The 14,535-nt window shown below is 46.2% G+C and overlaps 3 protein-coding genes across 8 annotated transcripts in view; 1 reads left to right on the forward strand and 2 right to left on the reverse strand.

Annotated features, from left to right (window-relative positions):
* Window positions 1–14,535, reverse strand: part of ELK1 (ETS transcription factor ELK1) — a 679,088-nt gene that overhangs the window by 84,195 nt on the left and 580,358 nt on the right. The window lies entirely within an intron of this gene.
* On the reverse strand, window positions 2,677–5,213 carry NDUFB11 (NADH:ubiquinone oxidoreductase subunit B11). The gene is made up of 3 exons (XM_049767377.1): window positions 4,834–5,213; window positions 3,057–3,187; window positions 2,677–2,891 (listed from the first exon to the last, which is right to left on the reverse strand). The coding sequence occupies exons 1-3, from the start codon at window positions 5,038–5,040 to the stop codon at window positions 2,765–2,767; spliced, it is 465 nt and encodes a 154-aa protein (XP_049623334.1). The 5' UTR covers window positions 5,041–5,213; the 3' UTR covers window positions 2,677–2,764.
* RBM10 (RNA binding motif protein 10) overlaps window positions 5,573–14,535 on the forward strand; it is a 37,239-nt gene continuing 28,276 nt past the window's right edge. For 5 of the 6 annotated variants that reach the window (XM_049767176.1, XM_049767178.1, XM_049767177.1 and 2 more), the window contains exons 1-2: window positions 5,573–5,793; window positions 7,570–7,711. In XM_049767176.1, coding sequence (XP_049623133.1) covers window positions 7,695–7,711 — 17 coding nt within the window. In that variant the 5' untranslated portion in view covers window positions 5,573–5,793; window positions 7,570–7,694. Of the gene's footprint in view, window positions 5,828–7,569; window positions 7,712–14,535 lie in introns of all 6 variants that reach the window. The other variant, XM_049767175.1, reaches the window with a different exon arrangement.

Genomic DNA, 14,535 nt, shown 5'->3' on the forward strand with positions numbered 1-14,535 from the left:
CCAAAATGAATGCGGTTCTTTGTCTCTTCTCATTATTTTGTATACTGTGGCTCTTTGCCAAGTTTGGATTTTGTTCTGCTGCTTCTGAGGAGGGACCGCTGAGGAGAGATCTCCGAACGCATAGTCCCGCCCCTAGGCTGCGTTGTCCCATCTCGTCTCCCATCCCTGGAAACAACTGCACAGGCCAGCGAGCGAGGGGGGGGGAACCCGTGTGTCACATGTTGGGTCACATCTGGCCTTGAGTTCTTAGTATGGAGGACGCAGCACACCCTCACTAGCACTGCAGGATTTTGACCCTCACTCAAAATGGCAAAATGCAATGTGTGTTTAATATATTATTGTTAAAATTAGATGCTTTTGTGTGAGTGTTTGTCTGTTTTGGCAGGTCACTGCGTGGTGTGGCTCTCTGACTCTCACAGTTTAAAATTTTGGCTCTTTGTGTCGAACTTGTTCGCCACCCCTGTACTTGGGGGATCATATGGGATGTCAGGGATTAAACCTGAGTTGGCCACTTGTTCTACCCACTGTACTATCTCTACAATTCCTATTTTTCATCTTTAAATTCTAGGAGGAGTTAGATCACACTCAGTTGTGTTCAGATTATCTCTGTATTCTCTTTCCAGTCTGTTTGTTGTGGTGCCAGGGATGGAAATGAGGCTCTCACACACATCAAGTATATGCTCCAACACTTATCTTCTCAGTTCTACATTGTTACTTTTTAGCTGTTTACTTTTTAGCTTTTTTTTAAACAATTTAGTTCTAAATTGTCATTTTTTAACTTGTTTTTTTCTTTTTTAGTGTTTGGACCACAGCCGTGGACTCAGGGGTTACTCCTGATTCTGTGTTCAGAAATTACTCCTAGGAGGCTCAGGAGACCATGTGGATGCCAGGTATCAAACCCAGGCCAGCTGCCCTATCCAGTGTACTATTTCTCTGGCTCCTCAACTGATTTTTTTCCCATTGAATTGCTGTGAAGTAGTTACAAAGTTGTTCATTATTTTTAGTGGCCAGATTGATAGCACTGCAAGTAGCTGCCTTGCATGGGGTTGAACCAGGTTTGACTTCCAGCATCCCATATGGTACCCCAAGCCTGCTAGGAGTGATTTCTGCAAGGCAAATGTCCTATCCAGTGTACTATATCTCTGGCTCCTCAGCTGATTTTCCCCCCATGAATTGCTGTGAGGTAGTTACGAAGTTGTCATTACTTTTTAGGGGCCAGATTGATAGCATAGCAGGTAGCTGTCTTGCATGTGGTTGAACCAGGTTTGACTTCCAGCATCCCATATGGTATCCCAGCCCTGCTAGGAGTGATTTCTGAGTGCAAAGCCAAGAGTAACCTGCTGGGTGTGACCCCAAAACAAAACAAAATTAAAAAAACTTGTTCATGATTTTTAGTCATATGTTCCAGCACTCATCTCTTGATTAGCATATACTTTCCTGCCATCAATGTTCCACTTCCCCACCAAAGTACCTCTGTGACAGACACTATTTTAGCCAGTCTGGTTTGCAGTGTTACTGTAAGGCTTCATGCATATCACTTTTCCTTTATTCAGCACCCAGTTCTTGTCCAGAATGATCATTTACACTATTATTCTTAGTGGTCCCTTCTCTATCCTAATCTCTCCCTCCTTTGTGGCAAGCTTGCTGCTAAGAACCAGCCATTCTGGCCCTCATTACTACCATTTTGGGATACTATATTCAGACTACATTTTTATTTTTTGATTTTTGGACTACTCAGGATTACTCCTGGCTCGCTGGCAGGCACAAGGGACCATATGCAATGCCATGATTTGGTACCCCTTCCATCCTGGATCTGCTGCTTGTCCTTCAGATTGCAAGGCAAACACCCTACCTTCATGCTATCTCTCCGGCCCTATTCTATTCTAATATTACAAACCACCTAAAGCCATGTCTATATATGCTGCCAATACGGAAGAGTAAAATTGTCTCACATCTATGCCAGAAGACACATATACAATATACAATATTTGTGTGGTTATAATTTATTTCATATTTCGCTACCCGTGCAACCCACTCTCCCTGAAGTGGATTCATTGGAATCCTACTGGTGCTGTAGGAGAGAAGCTGCCTACATCAGCTGCTTGCAAGGCAAATGCCCTACTACTGTGCTATATCTCTGGCCCCTCAGACCACATTTTTATATCCCGCAAATGAGTATGATCATTCTCTCCATCCCTCTCCCTCTGACTCATTTCACTCAGCATGATAACTCTCCATGCCCATGTATATATAAGCAAATTTCATGACTTTATTTTTTTCTATAATAGCTATTATAGTATTCTGTTGTGTAAATGTACCAATTTCTTTATCCACTCATCTGTTGGATACTTGGGTTTACAAATTCTGAATATTGTGAATAGAGTTGCAATGAATATATGAATGTATATGCCTTTGCTGCATTGTATTTTAGGGTATTTTAGGTTGATTTTTCTTGAGGGACTATACCTCATGGTGCTCAGGCAGTGCTCCCAGTGATGTTCAGGGGTCATTCATTTCTAGCTGTGCTCAGGAAGGCATACAGTGTGAGGGATCAATCAAACCCAGGCCTCCTCTATGCAAAGCATACTGTCACTAATTGTTAAAATGCATTACATAATAATCAGACCACCATAAAAGGCAGTGTAACCACTCACAACAAAAATCAACACCAGCCTGTTAAGCATTCAGTTCTTTTAATTAGATACTCTGAATGGAAGCAGGGAGTGGAGAAGTTATTGCTTCCTAAGCCCCACTTGGCAATAAGTTAGTCTTCAATCTCTGGCAGCTGGATCTTGCTGGGGTCAAAGTAGTTTGATTCCATCACAGGGAGGCCGTTGGACTCTCGGTATTTCACAAGTCTCTCAGCTTCACGGCGGGACCACTCCTGCATCCTTGAGGTAACAAATAGGATAAGAGCAGGAATGAGGAAACTTTAATGGACACCAATTCCCATCTTAGTTCCCCAGACCCCAGTGATACAGGGTCAAGAAGTCTTTTTCCACTTCCACCCCTGCCTCTGCCCCCAGGCCATCTCTCTCTTGGGACACCCTATACACCTGTAGTCAGGTAGATAAGCTAGAAATGTGGTGCCAAAGACCAAGACGATGGAGAAGCCAAAGAAGAAGACTACTCGCATGTTCCAGGTGTCTACAACAGGATCCTTGTCGTAGCCATGACTGTCTGGGTTCTGTGGGAAGAAGAGATTGATGAGGTCTTCCTGTTGCTTGACAGTCTTGTGCTAACTCTACCAAGCTGGGTTTAATCTCATCACACACCACTCTTCCCCCCACTTTAAATTCCTCTTTCAATCTCCTTCCTACCACAGGGCCTTTGTGCTTGCTATTTGCTCTGCCCAGAAAGTCCTTTCCTCAGAGCTAGCCATGGCATTATCTATCTTGGCATTCAAGGTATTTTTAATCAATTAGTTGGCATTCTTTAGCTCCTCACCTATTAAGTTGAACTATCGAAATGTTGGACTATTAGCAATTTTCAATGGGCCAATGTAATTCAATACCCCTCAGCCACCAAGTTACTTATCCTGCTCAACTTTTTATGGCGTTTATTTACAGAAGTACAATTTCCTCTTACCCTATATAAAAGTACTTGGGGCACACATGGTTATGCACGGTGGTTAGTCCAGACTGTGCTCAGGGGAGCATATGCAGTGCTGAGGATTGTACCAGAGACAGTCCTGTGCAAGGCAAGTGCCTTGTCCACTGTTCTATCTTTCTACCCCATCTCTTTTCTTATGTTATTATCAAGTACATGTGCTATATTACTATTTTCTAATAGATTACATGTCCTTCATATCATATAAGCACGAGGAGAGCAAGGGATTTATCTTTATCTGACTTCCACTCTGTTGAATTCCTGAGATCCTGGACTGTACCTTGCATAGGGCAGACTCTCCATATACACTTATAGAAGTCCTATATAACCAAAACCTCTCCCACAGATTATGGTTAATACATGAATGTATGAAGCCTTATCTTTTTATTCCTTTGGTTTTTGGACCACACCTAGCAATGGTCAGGGTTCTTCATGCAGGAATTACTAGTGGGTCGGGACCATGCTGGGAATTGAACCCCTGTCGGCTGTAAGACAAATGCCCTCTAAACTATACTATTACTCTGACCTGTGCAAGGCCTTTTCACATACACAGTCTTTCTATTAGCCAGTGAGGTGGAATGTGGCAATCATGATGGATACCTTCAATGCTGAGTACTAAGGGCAAAATGCTGTTCTGAACATTTGGACTCACAAGACAGGTGTCCTAATGTATTTCCCTATTTTACAAAGAAACTGAGGTTCCCAGGGCTTAAATGACTCGGCCAAGGTCACCAGGTGAAAATCTATTAGTGCCCATGCTCTAACTCAAGAATTGTGATTTGAGAGTCTCTAGTACCAACACAGCAGTCAACCTGGGTTGACCAGTTCAGTTAGACATTCAGTAACGCATCTCATTTTCACCATCTCGATGCTTCCAGTTTCCACGTCTGTAGAATGAATACACTAATCGTATCTACCTCGAAATCGAGTGGTTTTGAGTGGACTAGTTAAGGTAAACGTTCAGGCCAAACCTTTAACATAACTGCCTTCCCGTCTTACTACTTTCGCACACTAAGCGCGACCTACTTCAGTTTTGACATTCGTCTGAAAAGTAAGGGCAACCACACTGTGGCCCTGCATTTCAGGTCTCAGGAGACGAAGAAGGAAAAGCAGAGAGGCAAGAGACCCCAAATGTCAAGGCTAATGCCTGCTGCGCAATGTGCAGCCGCCTGAAAACGTCCTCTACGGCACACCGTCCGCCGGCCGTTTCCCCCTCCCTCTCACCTTCTCGTAGAGGTTTTCGTCCTCGGGGTCCGGGTCCTCTTGGCTACGTATTGTAGGTGCGGGCACACGCCTTCCCGCCACCGCGGCCGGGGTGACCACAGCCCTGGCGGTGCCGGATTCCCAACGAACCCGGGCAGCCGGGAGTCTCCGCGCCGCCGTGACAGCCCAAAGGCGGCGAGCGCCGAAACCTAACAGCCCCGCCGCCATGACACACTGCCCTGCAAAGTCTGGGGACGCGGAGGCGGAGGCGGAAATGCGACTCTGCGCAACGGCAGTAGGCTCCGGCGGGCTCGGGCTCACTCCGCCTCTCGCTGCGTTAAATAGGTTCCTAGGGAGGGCTGCGTTGTCTTTCGCCCTCAGTCACTTCTTTCCCCCTCGGTGACACTCTGATGCTCTCCGCGACTCTGTAGCGTCTCTGTTCGGGCCTGCTCCGGGCAGGCCGGGGAAGCCAGTGACATTTGTGGGAGGAAAGAGGTGGAGCTTTCTCGGCCCCTCCGGCTCTCCCGCAAGCTCCGCTTCTAAAACGCGGGTCTCGGCCCCATTGGCCAATAGCTACACCTTTCCCGACTCGGGCGTCAGTCCTCGCTGGAGCTGGGCGGCGGCGTCTGCTTGCCAATCAGAGCTGGACGAGGCCGCCCACGGGAGACCGTAGCCAATAGGCGCGGCCGACCGGGGCGCGCTCCCTTAGTAGGTGGATGATGGTCAGAGTACCGGCTCCCTTCCCTCCGCCGCCATTTTGTGCTGGTGGCTGCAGCCGGCTGGGAGTAGGCAACTGCATTTCCCAGGAGGGGGCACGCGCGTCGGGAGCCTCTCGCCTACCGCCTCCGCCTTTCCGCCACCATCTTCGGAACTGAGTGGCGGCGCGGATCGGCTCCACTGAGCTGAGGGACGTGGGAAAGGCGGCAACGGGCGGAGGAGGTGATGTCTGGGAGCCCTCCCTTGACAGCCCGGGCCGAGAAGGTGAGCTGCGTCGACGCTGGTCGTGGGGGCGGAGGTAAGGGGGGCCGGGGGCGGGAGGGTGGGGTGCATGGAGGCGGTGTGAGGGCCGCCGGCCGCCGCTGTCCCCAGGGTCAGCGCGTGGAAAGCGGGGCCTACGTGCACGTTCGGAACCTTCGAGGTGGGGGGTGTCCTTTGGCCCCTCTTGCCTTTGCGAGCACAGAGGCGTGTGCGCGGGGTGCCGGGGGGATGGGGGGCAGGGACTGGAATCCTGGTGAGCGACAGCATGGAACTTTGTGGCGGCGAGGGGAGGGGGCCGTCTTGACTTTTCTTCATCCACAGGGGAGGGCTGACTTTGGGATCTCTTTAGGGGAACAGTGTCCGTGGCTGGAGGAGGAGGGAGGGCATCTGGATAGCCGCGCTTTATCCTGTTTCTCTAACGCGACTCCTTTTCCCCACTGAGGGGACGAGAGGTCCCCCGCCACAGAAAGCCGTCTTGGCACCGGACCTAAAGTGCTTGCTGCAGGGAGGGACTGCATGGAATGCGGTGAACCTTAAGTTCCACTTCTTGGGGGGGTACCCCCCCTAGCCCCTGCTGATTGAGCAGCTCAGCTGTTGCCATGCATTCACTGAAAGCTTCGGTGTGTGGTTCTGCATCACTGTGTCTACCGTTGGGGGTCCCGTCTGGGATTTGTGTCCGGTGCTGCTTAGAATCGGATATGTCAAGGGGCTCTCGATCTGTGCTGGGTTCTAACCCTCTGAAGGTTTGGGTCTGGCACTCCTCTGCTGGGGCCACGGGGTGTGATTCTTTTCCCTGTCGCTGGAGGAGGAAGAGAAAATGGGGGGAACGCATGTACATGGAGAAGAGGTGTTGTGGTTAAATAGTGTTGTTACTGTTCCAGCTTTGCCAGATTCCTATTTGAATGGCGGATCTGCATATTCTTGTGACCCCTAGCTGGCTTAACTTGGCTCTTGGGACTTTCTTCATTCTCAGGGCACCCCTGAAATGGAAATGACTGCCTTTGCATTGTAGCAGAAAAGCTCACCCCTTTGGAACAACCTCTAAAAGGGTCCCCTTCTGCCACTAAAAAACTTGGACCTGGATCCCTGGAGAGCTAGCCACTCGGGACCCGGCTGCAAATAAGGCGGGACTTTTCACAGGGCCAATTGCTGTTAGGACCAAGGCTCTGTTGCCTTGGCCAAGAGCCCAGGGAGCTGGCAACTACCTAGTTGCCAGGTTAGCCCCTTGCTGCCCCCCCCCCACTCCAAACAAGCTGTTCCTGGTCTTCTACTGTCATGTAGCAGGCAGCCAGTATCTTTTGGGAAGGGTGAAATTGTACCTAGCGGCCTGGTTGGTTGTGCCCGGGAAGCAGTGCATTCAAGTCTTGCCTCCATGCCTTATATGCCTCATCTATGACTAGTCAGCACTTCCAGCTTCTCCTGCTGAACACATCCGCTCACCCCCAGGCAAGTACAGTAGCTCCATGCTTGAACTTGTCTACCATCATGAGGTGACATAGAAAAAGTGGCTTCCCGCTAGCTCTTCCTTCAATATCCTCTCCATTAGCTGAAGGCCTCTGCAAGTTCTAGGGCCTGGATCTCAAGCCTCACAGGTGTAGGGAAAGGACAGGGGAATGGGGACACTGCCTCTCTACTCTGGCGTACAAGAACAGCAGGAGTTGGGAGACTCTGTTCTCAGAATAAGCAGAACAGCGAAGAGCCTTGACAATGAGGATTTCTCAAGGAAGCCCTTTCTTTTCTTACATCCTGACCTGTTTTTTTTCCTTCCACTTTCCCCAGAGTCCTTTCAGGAGGCATCACCCAGACTGGCAGATCATGGTGGCAGCAGTGGGGGTGCCTGGGAAGTGAAACGGAGCCAGCGGCTGAGAAGGGGCCCCAATAGCCCCCGCAGGCCCTGCCAGGACATGGAGTATGAAAGACGGTGAGTTCTTCCTCCCCACTTCCAAGCAGCTTGGGCTTTGCCCCTTAGGGGAACTGAGCCAGAAAGGGGCTCAAGGAGACTTATGGACAGAGTAAGTTGCACAACAGATGCCAGGCACCTGGAATGAAGCAGAACCCACACTAGACTCTGGAGAGTGCAGGGTGGTAGATGAGCCAGAAGCTTGCAGCCTTATTCTTATTGCAATGAGACCACATGGCTTACAGGTGATGTCTGAAGGTGGAAAGGGATTAAGAGATGATTCTCAGGTGATGCTCAGATTTCTAGTTTGGGTGACCTCACTGGATATATGGTGCCATTCATCAAAAAATGACAAGTGCTGCAGGAGGAGGGGCAAAGATGTGTCTAAGTATAGAGACTCAGTGGCTAGGTATGGTCTCTATGGCTTGGACTTCAAAGGGTGGAAATTTCCCCAGGACAAATTTGAGGCAAACCAGGTTAGGTAGTGGGAGACTCTAGGAATACGGTGTGCTAGAGTTTTTTTATGTCAGTAGTCTTAGACAGACACTTGGCTGTAGAGTTTTTGTTAGTTTGTGTTTTGTTTTATAATTTTATTTTTAAGTCACATATAATGATGCTCAGAGGCCACACCTGGTGGTCCTCAGGCCTGTCTCTGCATTCAGGGATGGGTATATTCAGGTGGCCACATGGGTTTGCCTTCAGCCCCTTCTTTGTTTTGTTTTTATTTGTGCGGAAGGCATTTGGGGTGTACGTGACAGTGCTCAGAGCTTATTCCCAGCTGTGTGTTCAGGGACACTCCTGCTGGACCTTGGGAATTGAAATTTTGTGGGCTGAAAAAACAAGCCTAGCAGTTGTACTGTCTCTCCAGACTTCCAAACCCCTCTAAACAGAATTTATGTCCCAGAATATTTTGATTATTATTTTTTTTACAGTCACACCAGAGTGTGCTTAGGCTTACTCCTGGTTCTGTGTTTCTGGTGGTAGGGATTGGACCCCTGCCCTGTTCAACTGTGTGCAAGACATTGAATTACCCTCTTCTGTGTGTTCAGTCTGAAATAGTGTTTGATCCTTGAAGTACTATGGCATGTATGTTATGATCAGGATTTTCTCTTCCATAACCATAATACATTTATCAATAGTAGGAACTTCATGTTGATAGAATACTTTTTATATTAGATGATTCCCATATTTAGATATTACTAGTTATCACAGAGATGTCCTTTTCTCCTAATTTGGGGTTCAATCCAAGAGTACACATTGTAGTGGGGTTTTTTTGGGGGTTTTTTTGGGGTTTTTTTTTGGTTTTTGGGTCACACCCGGCAACACTCATGGGTTATTCCTGGCTTTACACTCAGAAATCGCTCCAGGCAGGCTTGGGGACCATATGGGATGCCAGGATTTGAACCATCAACCTTCTGCATTACCCCCATGCTATCTTTCCGCTCCCCACATTGTAGTATTTTCATTTCTTTTAATTTGGAGTAATTATTCGGTCTGTCTTTTATATGTTTTTCATTTCTTTGGGTCATGGGGAAAACTTCCTAAGTGCTCAGAGGGTCTGCTGGGCTAATTTGGCCCAGCACTAAGCCAGATGGCTAAATGCATGAGCCTGAGAATGCTGCTTTTGGGAGCTTTGTGGTGGGTCCTAATGCACCAGGGTTGCCCTGGCAATGCTGCAGAGGATTGTGAGGGGTTTATACAAGCCAGGGATACAAATGGCATTATGAAGCCTTACCCATGTGCTATCTCCCCAACTCTTTTTCTTAAGCCTTTTTGGTTTGATTTGGGGCTACATCCATCTGTGCTCAGGTTTTATTCCTAGCTTGGGACCATTTGGGGTACCAGAGATCCAACCCAGGTTGGCTGCTTTATAGGCAAGTACCTTACCTACTGTATTATCTCTCTGGCTCTCCTTTTTTTTGACATGTTTTTAAAAGTATAGGTCAACTGCTTTGTAGTTGTTTTTCAGTTCAGCTTTCATTAATGTTTACTCTTTGGCTAAAGCACTATGGTGTTTTGAAACACTTGATTTGATTAGAGATTATGTTATTTTTAACATTTGTACCTATTTTCATCTAAGATATAGCCTTTTTTAATATGTAAATATGTATCTGGTATTGAATCAACATAATCTCATGGCATGAATCGGGTAACATTTACTATTTCTCTCTTTATTGGGAGATATGAGGACTGGGACTTCATTTTGCTTAATAAATTAAGTCTCCCAGCACCTGTAATAGTGCCTAACATATAGCAAGTATAATATTGATATTTTTTGAATTAATGAATAAACAGTTGTAAAAAATTTAAAATCAGAATGACTAGAAACTGAGGCCAGAGTGATAGCACTGCAAATAGGGCGTTTGCCTTGCATGTTGCCTATCCTGGTTCAATCCCTGGCACCCCATTTGTCTGCCTGCTGGAAGTTATTTCTCTTTTGTTTTGTTTTTGGGCACTCAGGGATTATTCCTGTCTTTGTGCGCAGAAATCAATCTTGGCAGGCTCCAGGGACCATATGGGATTCCTACGAACCTGTCTGTCCTGGGTTGGCTACATGCAAAGCAAATGCCCTACTGTTGTGCTTTCTATCACTGGCCCCTGGAAGTGATTTCTAAGCTCAGAGATAGGGGTAACCCCTGAGTCACCACCAAGTGTGGCCCAAAAGCAAATAAAAAAGACTGGAAACATGAGGGGTAAGGGCTTAAGGGCTATACTCAGTGTTCAGGGCTTACACCCAATTCCTGTGCTAAGAAGTCCATGCAGTGTTGAGGAGCAAACTGGTGACTTCATATGTGCTTAGCCTATTGAACTATATCTTCCACCCAAAACACTCAAAGATTTTGGGGGTTTTTTTGTTCTGTTTTTGGCTTTGGTGTCATAGCCAGTGATGTTGGGGGTTACTACCAGCAGTGGTCAAAGGTTGCTCCTGGCTGTGCTTGGGGGACCAAGCCTGTGATATAAACATTCCTTGAGAACTCATATACTGCTGGTGGGAATGCTGCCTGGTCCAACCCCTACAGAAAACAATGTAGATGAGTCTCAGTAAACTAAGAATCTGCCATATAACCCAGCAGTCCTGCTTTTGGATATCTATTCCCCTGATAGAAAAACACTGATCCAAAAGATAGTGTACACACTGCTATTTATTGCAGCACTCAGTACAGTAGCTAAGAGTTGGAATTAACCTAGATGCCCAACAACAGATGAGTGGATCATATATGGTCCATTCAAGATGTGGTGTGTTTGTGTGTGTGTATAGTGGAATATAACATAGCTTTAAGAAATGATACAATCATGCAATTTGGTGCAACATTGATGGAACTGGAAAATATTATGTTAAATGAAGTGAGCCAGAAGAAGAAGGATAAAACAGAATATCACTTATATGTGGTATTTAGAATAACTGCATAAAGAAATGCAATGGTTTCATTAGGTGTTGTTGTGAACACTAGGCCCCAAAGTATATTAAGAAAGAAAGTAATTGAGTGGAAGAGGAGGAACACAAATATGAAAGGATGGGGACAGGGACCAAGAGGTCTTATTGTTGGTGTTAAGAAAGGACAAAAATGGGCCCGGAGAGATAGCACAGCGGCGTTTGCCTTGCAAGCAGCCAATCCAGGACCAAAGGTGGTTGGTTCGAATCCCGGAGTCCCATATGGTCCCCCGTGCCTGCCAGGAGCTATTTCTGAGCAGACAGCCAGGAGTAACCCCTGAGCACCGCCAGGTGTGGCCCAAAAAAGCCAAAAAAAAAAAAAAGGACAAAAATTGGGGCTGGACAATAACGTAGTGGTAGGGTGTTTGCCTTGTACGTGGCTGATCAGGGACAGACCCAAGTTTGATCCCCGGCATCCCATATGGTCCCCCAAGCCTGCCAGGAGTGATTTCTGAGCACAGAGATTGGAGTAATCCCTGAGTACCATTTAGTGTAGCGCAGTACATCCCCCAAATAAAGAAGAAAGGACAAAACTAAATATCTAAGACAGTTAACAACAGTGAATTCATGAGACTAAACTTTAATAACCAAAATCTAAAATGGGCCTGTTAGGCATTTAGGCTGGTGGGCAGGGATTGGTGGCATGGGATGCATTCTGAGAATATTGGTGGAGGGAGGTCAACACTGGAGGTGGGATTGGTCCTGAAACCCAACTATGAAGAACTTTGTAAATCACAATGGTTAAAATAAAAAATATTTAAATAAACGTGCTTTGAAAACTTTTTTAGAAAATCATAGGCTGGAAAAAAAAAGAAAAGCATAGGCTGGAGAGATAGCATGGAGGTAAGGTGTTTGCCTTTCATGCAGAAGGTCATTGGTTGGAATCTCCGGCATCCCATATGGTCCCCCAAGTCTTCCAGGAGCGATTTCTGAGCCTAGAGTTAGGAGTAACCCCTGAGCGCTGCCGGGTGTGACCCAAAAAAACAAAAAAAAAAAAAGAAAGAAAGAAAACCATTCTCCCCAGTTAAGAAATTTTGTTATGATACTATAATTAGAAAACCCCAAAGACTCTACCAAAAAGCTTCTAGAAACAATAGATTCATATATCAATGTGGCAAGCTACAAAATAAAAGACATTTTTACGGGGCCGGCAAGATGGCACTAGAGGTAAGGTGTCTGCCTTGCAAGCACTAGCCAAGGAAGGACCACAGTTTGAGATCCCCCGGCATCCCATATGGTCCCCCCATGCCAGGGGCAATTTCTGAGCGCTTAGCCAGGAGTAACCTCTGAGCATCAAATGGGTGTGGCCTGAAAAACCAAAAAAAAAAAGACATTTTTACAATTATTCCCAGAGACAAAAGAGAGGAAGGCTTGGAAGGTCCAGCTCATGACATGAAGCTCACTACAAAGAGTGATTGCAGTTAGAGAAATAACTACATTGAGAACTATCATAACAATGTGAATGAATGAGGAAAGTAGAAAGCCTGTCTAGAGTACAGGTGAGGTGGGGTGGGGAGGAGAGAGATTTGGGACATTGGTGATGGTAATGTTGCACTGGTGAAGGGGGGTGTTCTGTACATGAGTGAAACCCAACTACAATCGTATTTGTAATCAAGGTGTTTAAAGATATTAATTAAAAAATAAAAATAAAAGAAGTTTTAAGTTGTGTGTAATTTCCCTGCTTATTAATATTAATATTTTGCTGTGCCAGAGTTCAAACCTAATGTCTCACATATAGAAAGTAAATGTTCTACTATTATGCTATATCCCTGACCCCTATTTCTTCAGTATTTTATAAAGAAAAATTTAAGTGTAGAATAAACTTGAAAGAATTTTAATAATGAAGGTGCTTAGACCACTGTATGCCACCATTAACATTTAACTGTAGTTATCATATCATTTATGTTATTTTTACATGGATATTTTAAAATAGTTTTGTTAGCTCTTTTTTCGGGGGAGGTGGTCACACCCAGCAACACTGGGGTTATTCCTGGCTCTGCTCAGAAATCGCCCCTGGCAGGCTCGGGGCACCACATGGGATGCCAGGAATTGAACCACTGTTGGTCCTGCGTCAGCTGTGTGCAAGGCAAACGCCTTCCAGCCCCTATTAGCTTTTATTTGTAACAACTTCTGGGTTTTGTCTGGCTTGAGGTAGACTTTTTCCCTTGGTTCTATTTTTCTTTGTGGGGCCCGCAAGCTGTGCTCAGAGAGCCTGGGAACCATTCCTGACAACAGTTGACCAGCCCAGCTCAATAGTTCAGTGGTAAATTCTGCAAGTGTGCACTCCATTGTATTGACATTTTTTCTGTCCCAAGGGAATTTATGTTTTTGATTCATCTGGAATTGGTATAAGAAGTGAGTCAGAGGGGCCAGAGAGATAGCATGGAGGTAAGGAGTTTGCCTTTCATGCAGAAGGACAGTGGTTCAAATCCCGGCATCCCATATGGTCCCTTGTGCCTGCCAGGGGCGATTTCTGAGCATAGAGCCAGGAGTAACCCCTCAGTGCTGCCGGGTGTGATCCAAAAACCACCCCCCCCCAAAAAAAAGAAGTGAGGCAGAGATGATAAAGGATACAGATCCCTAGATATAGCACAGTGGGTAGAGCATTTTGTTTTGCATGTGGCCAGCCCAGGTTTGATTCCCAGCATCCCATATGGTCCTCTGAGCCTGCCATAAGTGATTTCTGAGCACAAAGCCAGGAACATCCCCAGAGAGGTGCTGGATGTGGCCTCAAAACAACAACAACAACAAAAAGAATATTTCCCTAGCTTGTGGTCAGTCCTGGTTCAATTTCTGGTGCCACAAAGAAGTCCCACTAGCACAACTGGTTATGACTCCCACCCCACCTTTCCCACACACATGAGGAAAATAACAGCTTATTTTTCTTTTGTTTTTGGATCATATTTGGCGGTGCTCAAGAATCACTCCTGGTGGGCTCAGTGGACCATATGGGGTGCTGGAAATTGAACCCAGGTCAGACATGTGCAAGGCAAATGCCCTACCTGCAGTTCGATACTACAGTCCCTCTTTTCCTGAGTAAATATTTTTATGGTGCCGGGGATTGAACCCAGTTCTCATGCATGCAAAGTATGCATTTTGCTACTGAGACACATTTCTAACCCTGTTGTATTATTTTTAGTTGTTGGACACCACACCTTGAAATACTCATAGATCCCTGAACTCCCCAGAGGATTAAACCAGGGCCTTGCACATGCAGTGTATGCCCTCTGTCACTTGATCTTCATACTTATCCCCACAACTTACAACTTAAGGGTCAGTATACTTTTTCTTTGACAGACCAAATAATGTCTATTTTTAGTTTTGTAAACCATATAGTTTGTTACAGGTACCCAATGTTTGTTTCAACTATGAAGCTAAATGAATGCCTACTAACTGTAGAAAGCTTTGAGGT

This window comes from Suncus etruscus, chromosome X, assembly GCF_024139225.1.
Source record: "Suncus etruscus isolate mSunEtr1 chromosome X, mSunEtr1.pri.cur, whole genome shotgun sequence".
NCBI lineage: Eukaryota > Metazoa > Chordata > Mammalia > Eulipotyphla > Soricidae > Suncus > Suncus etruscus.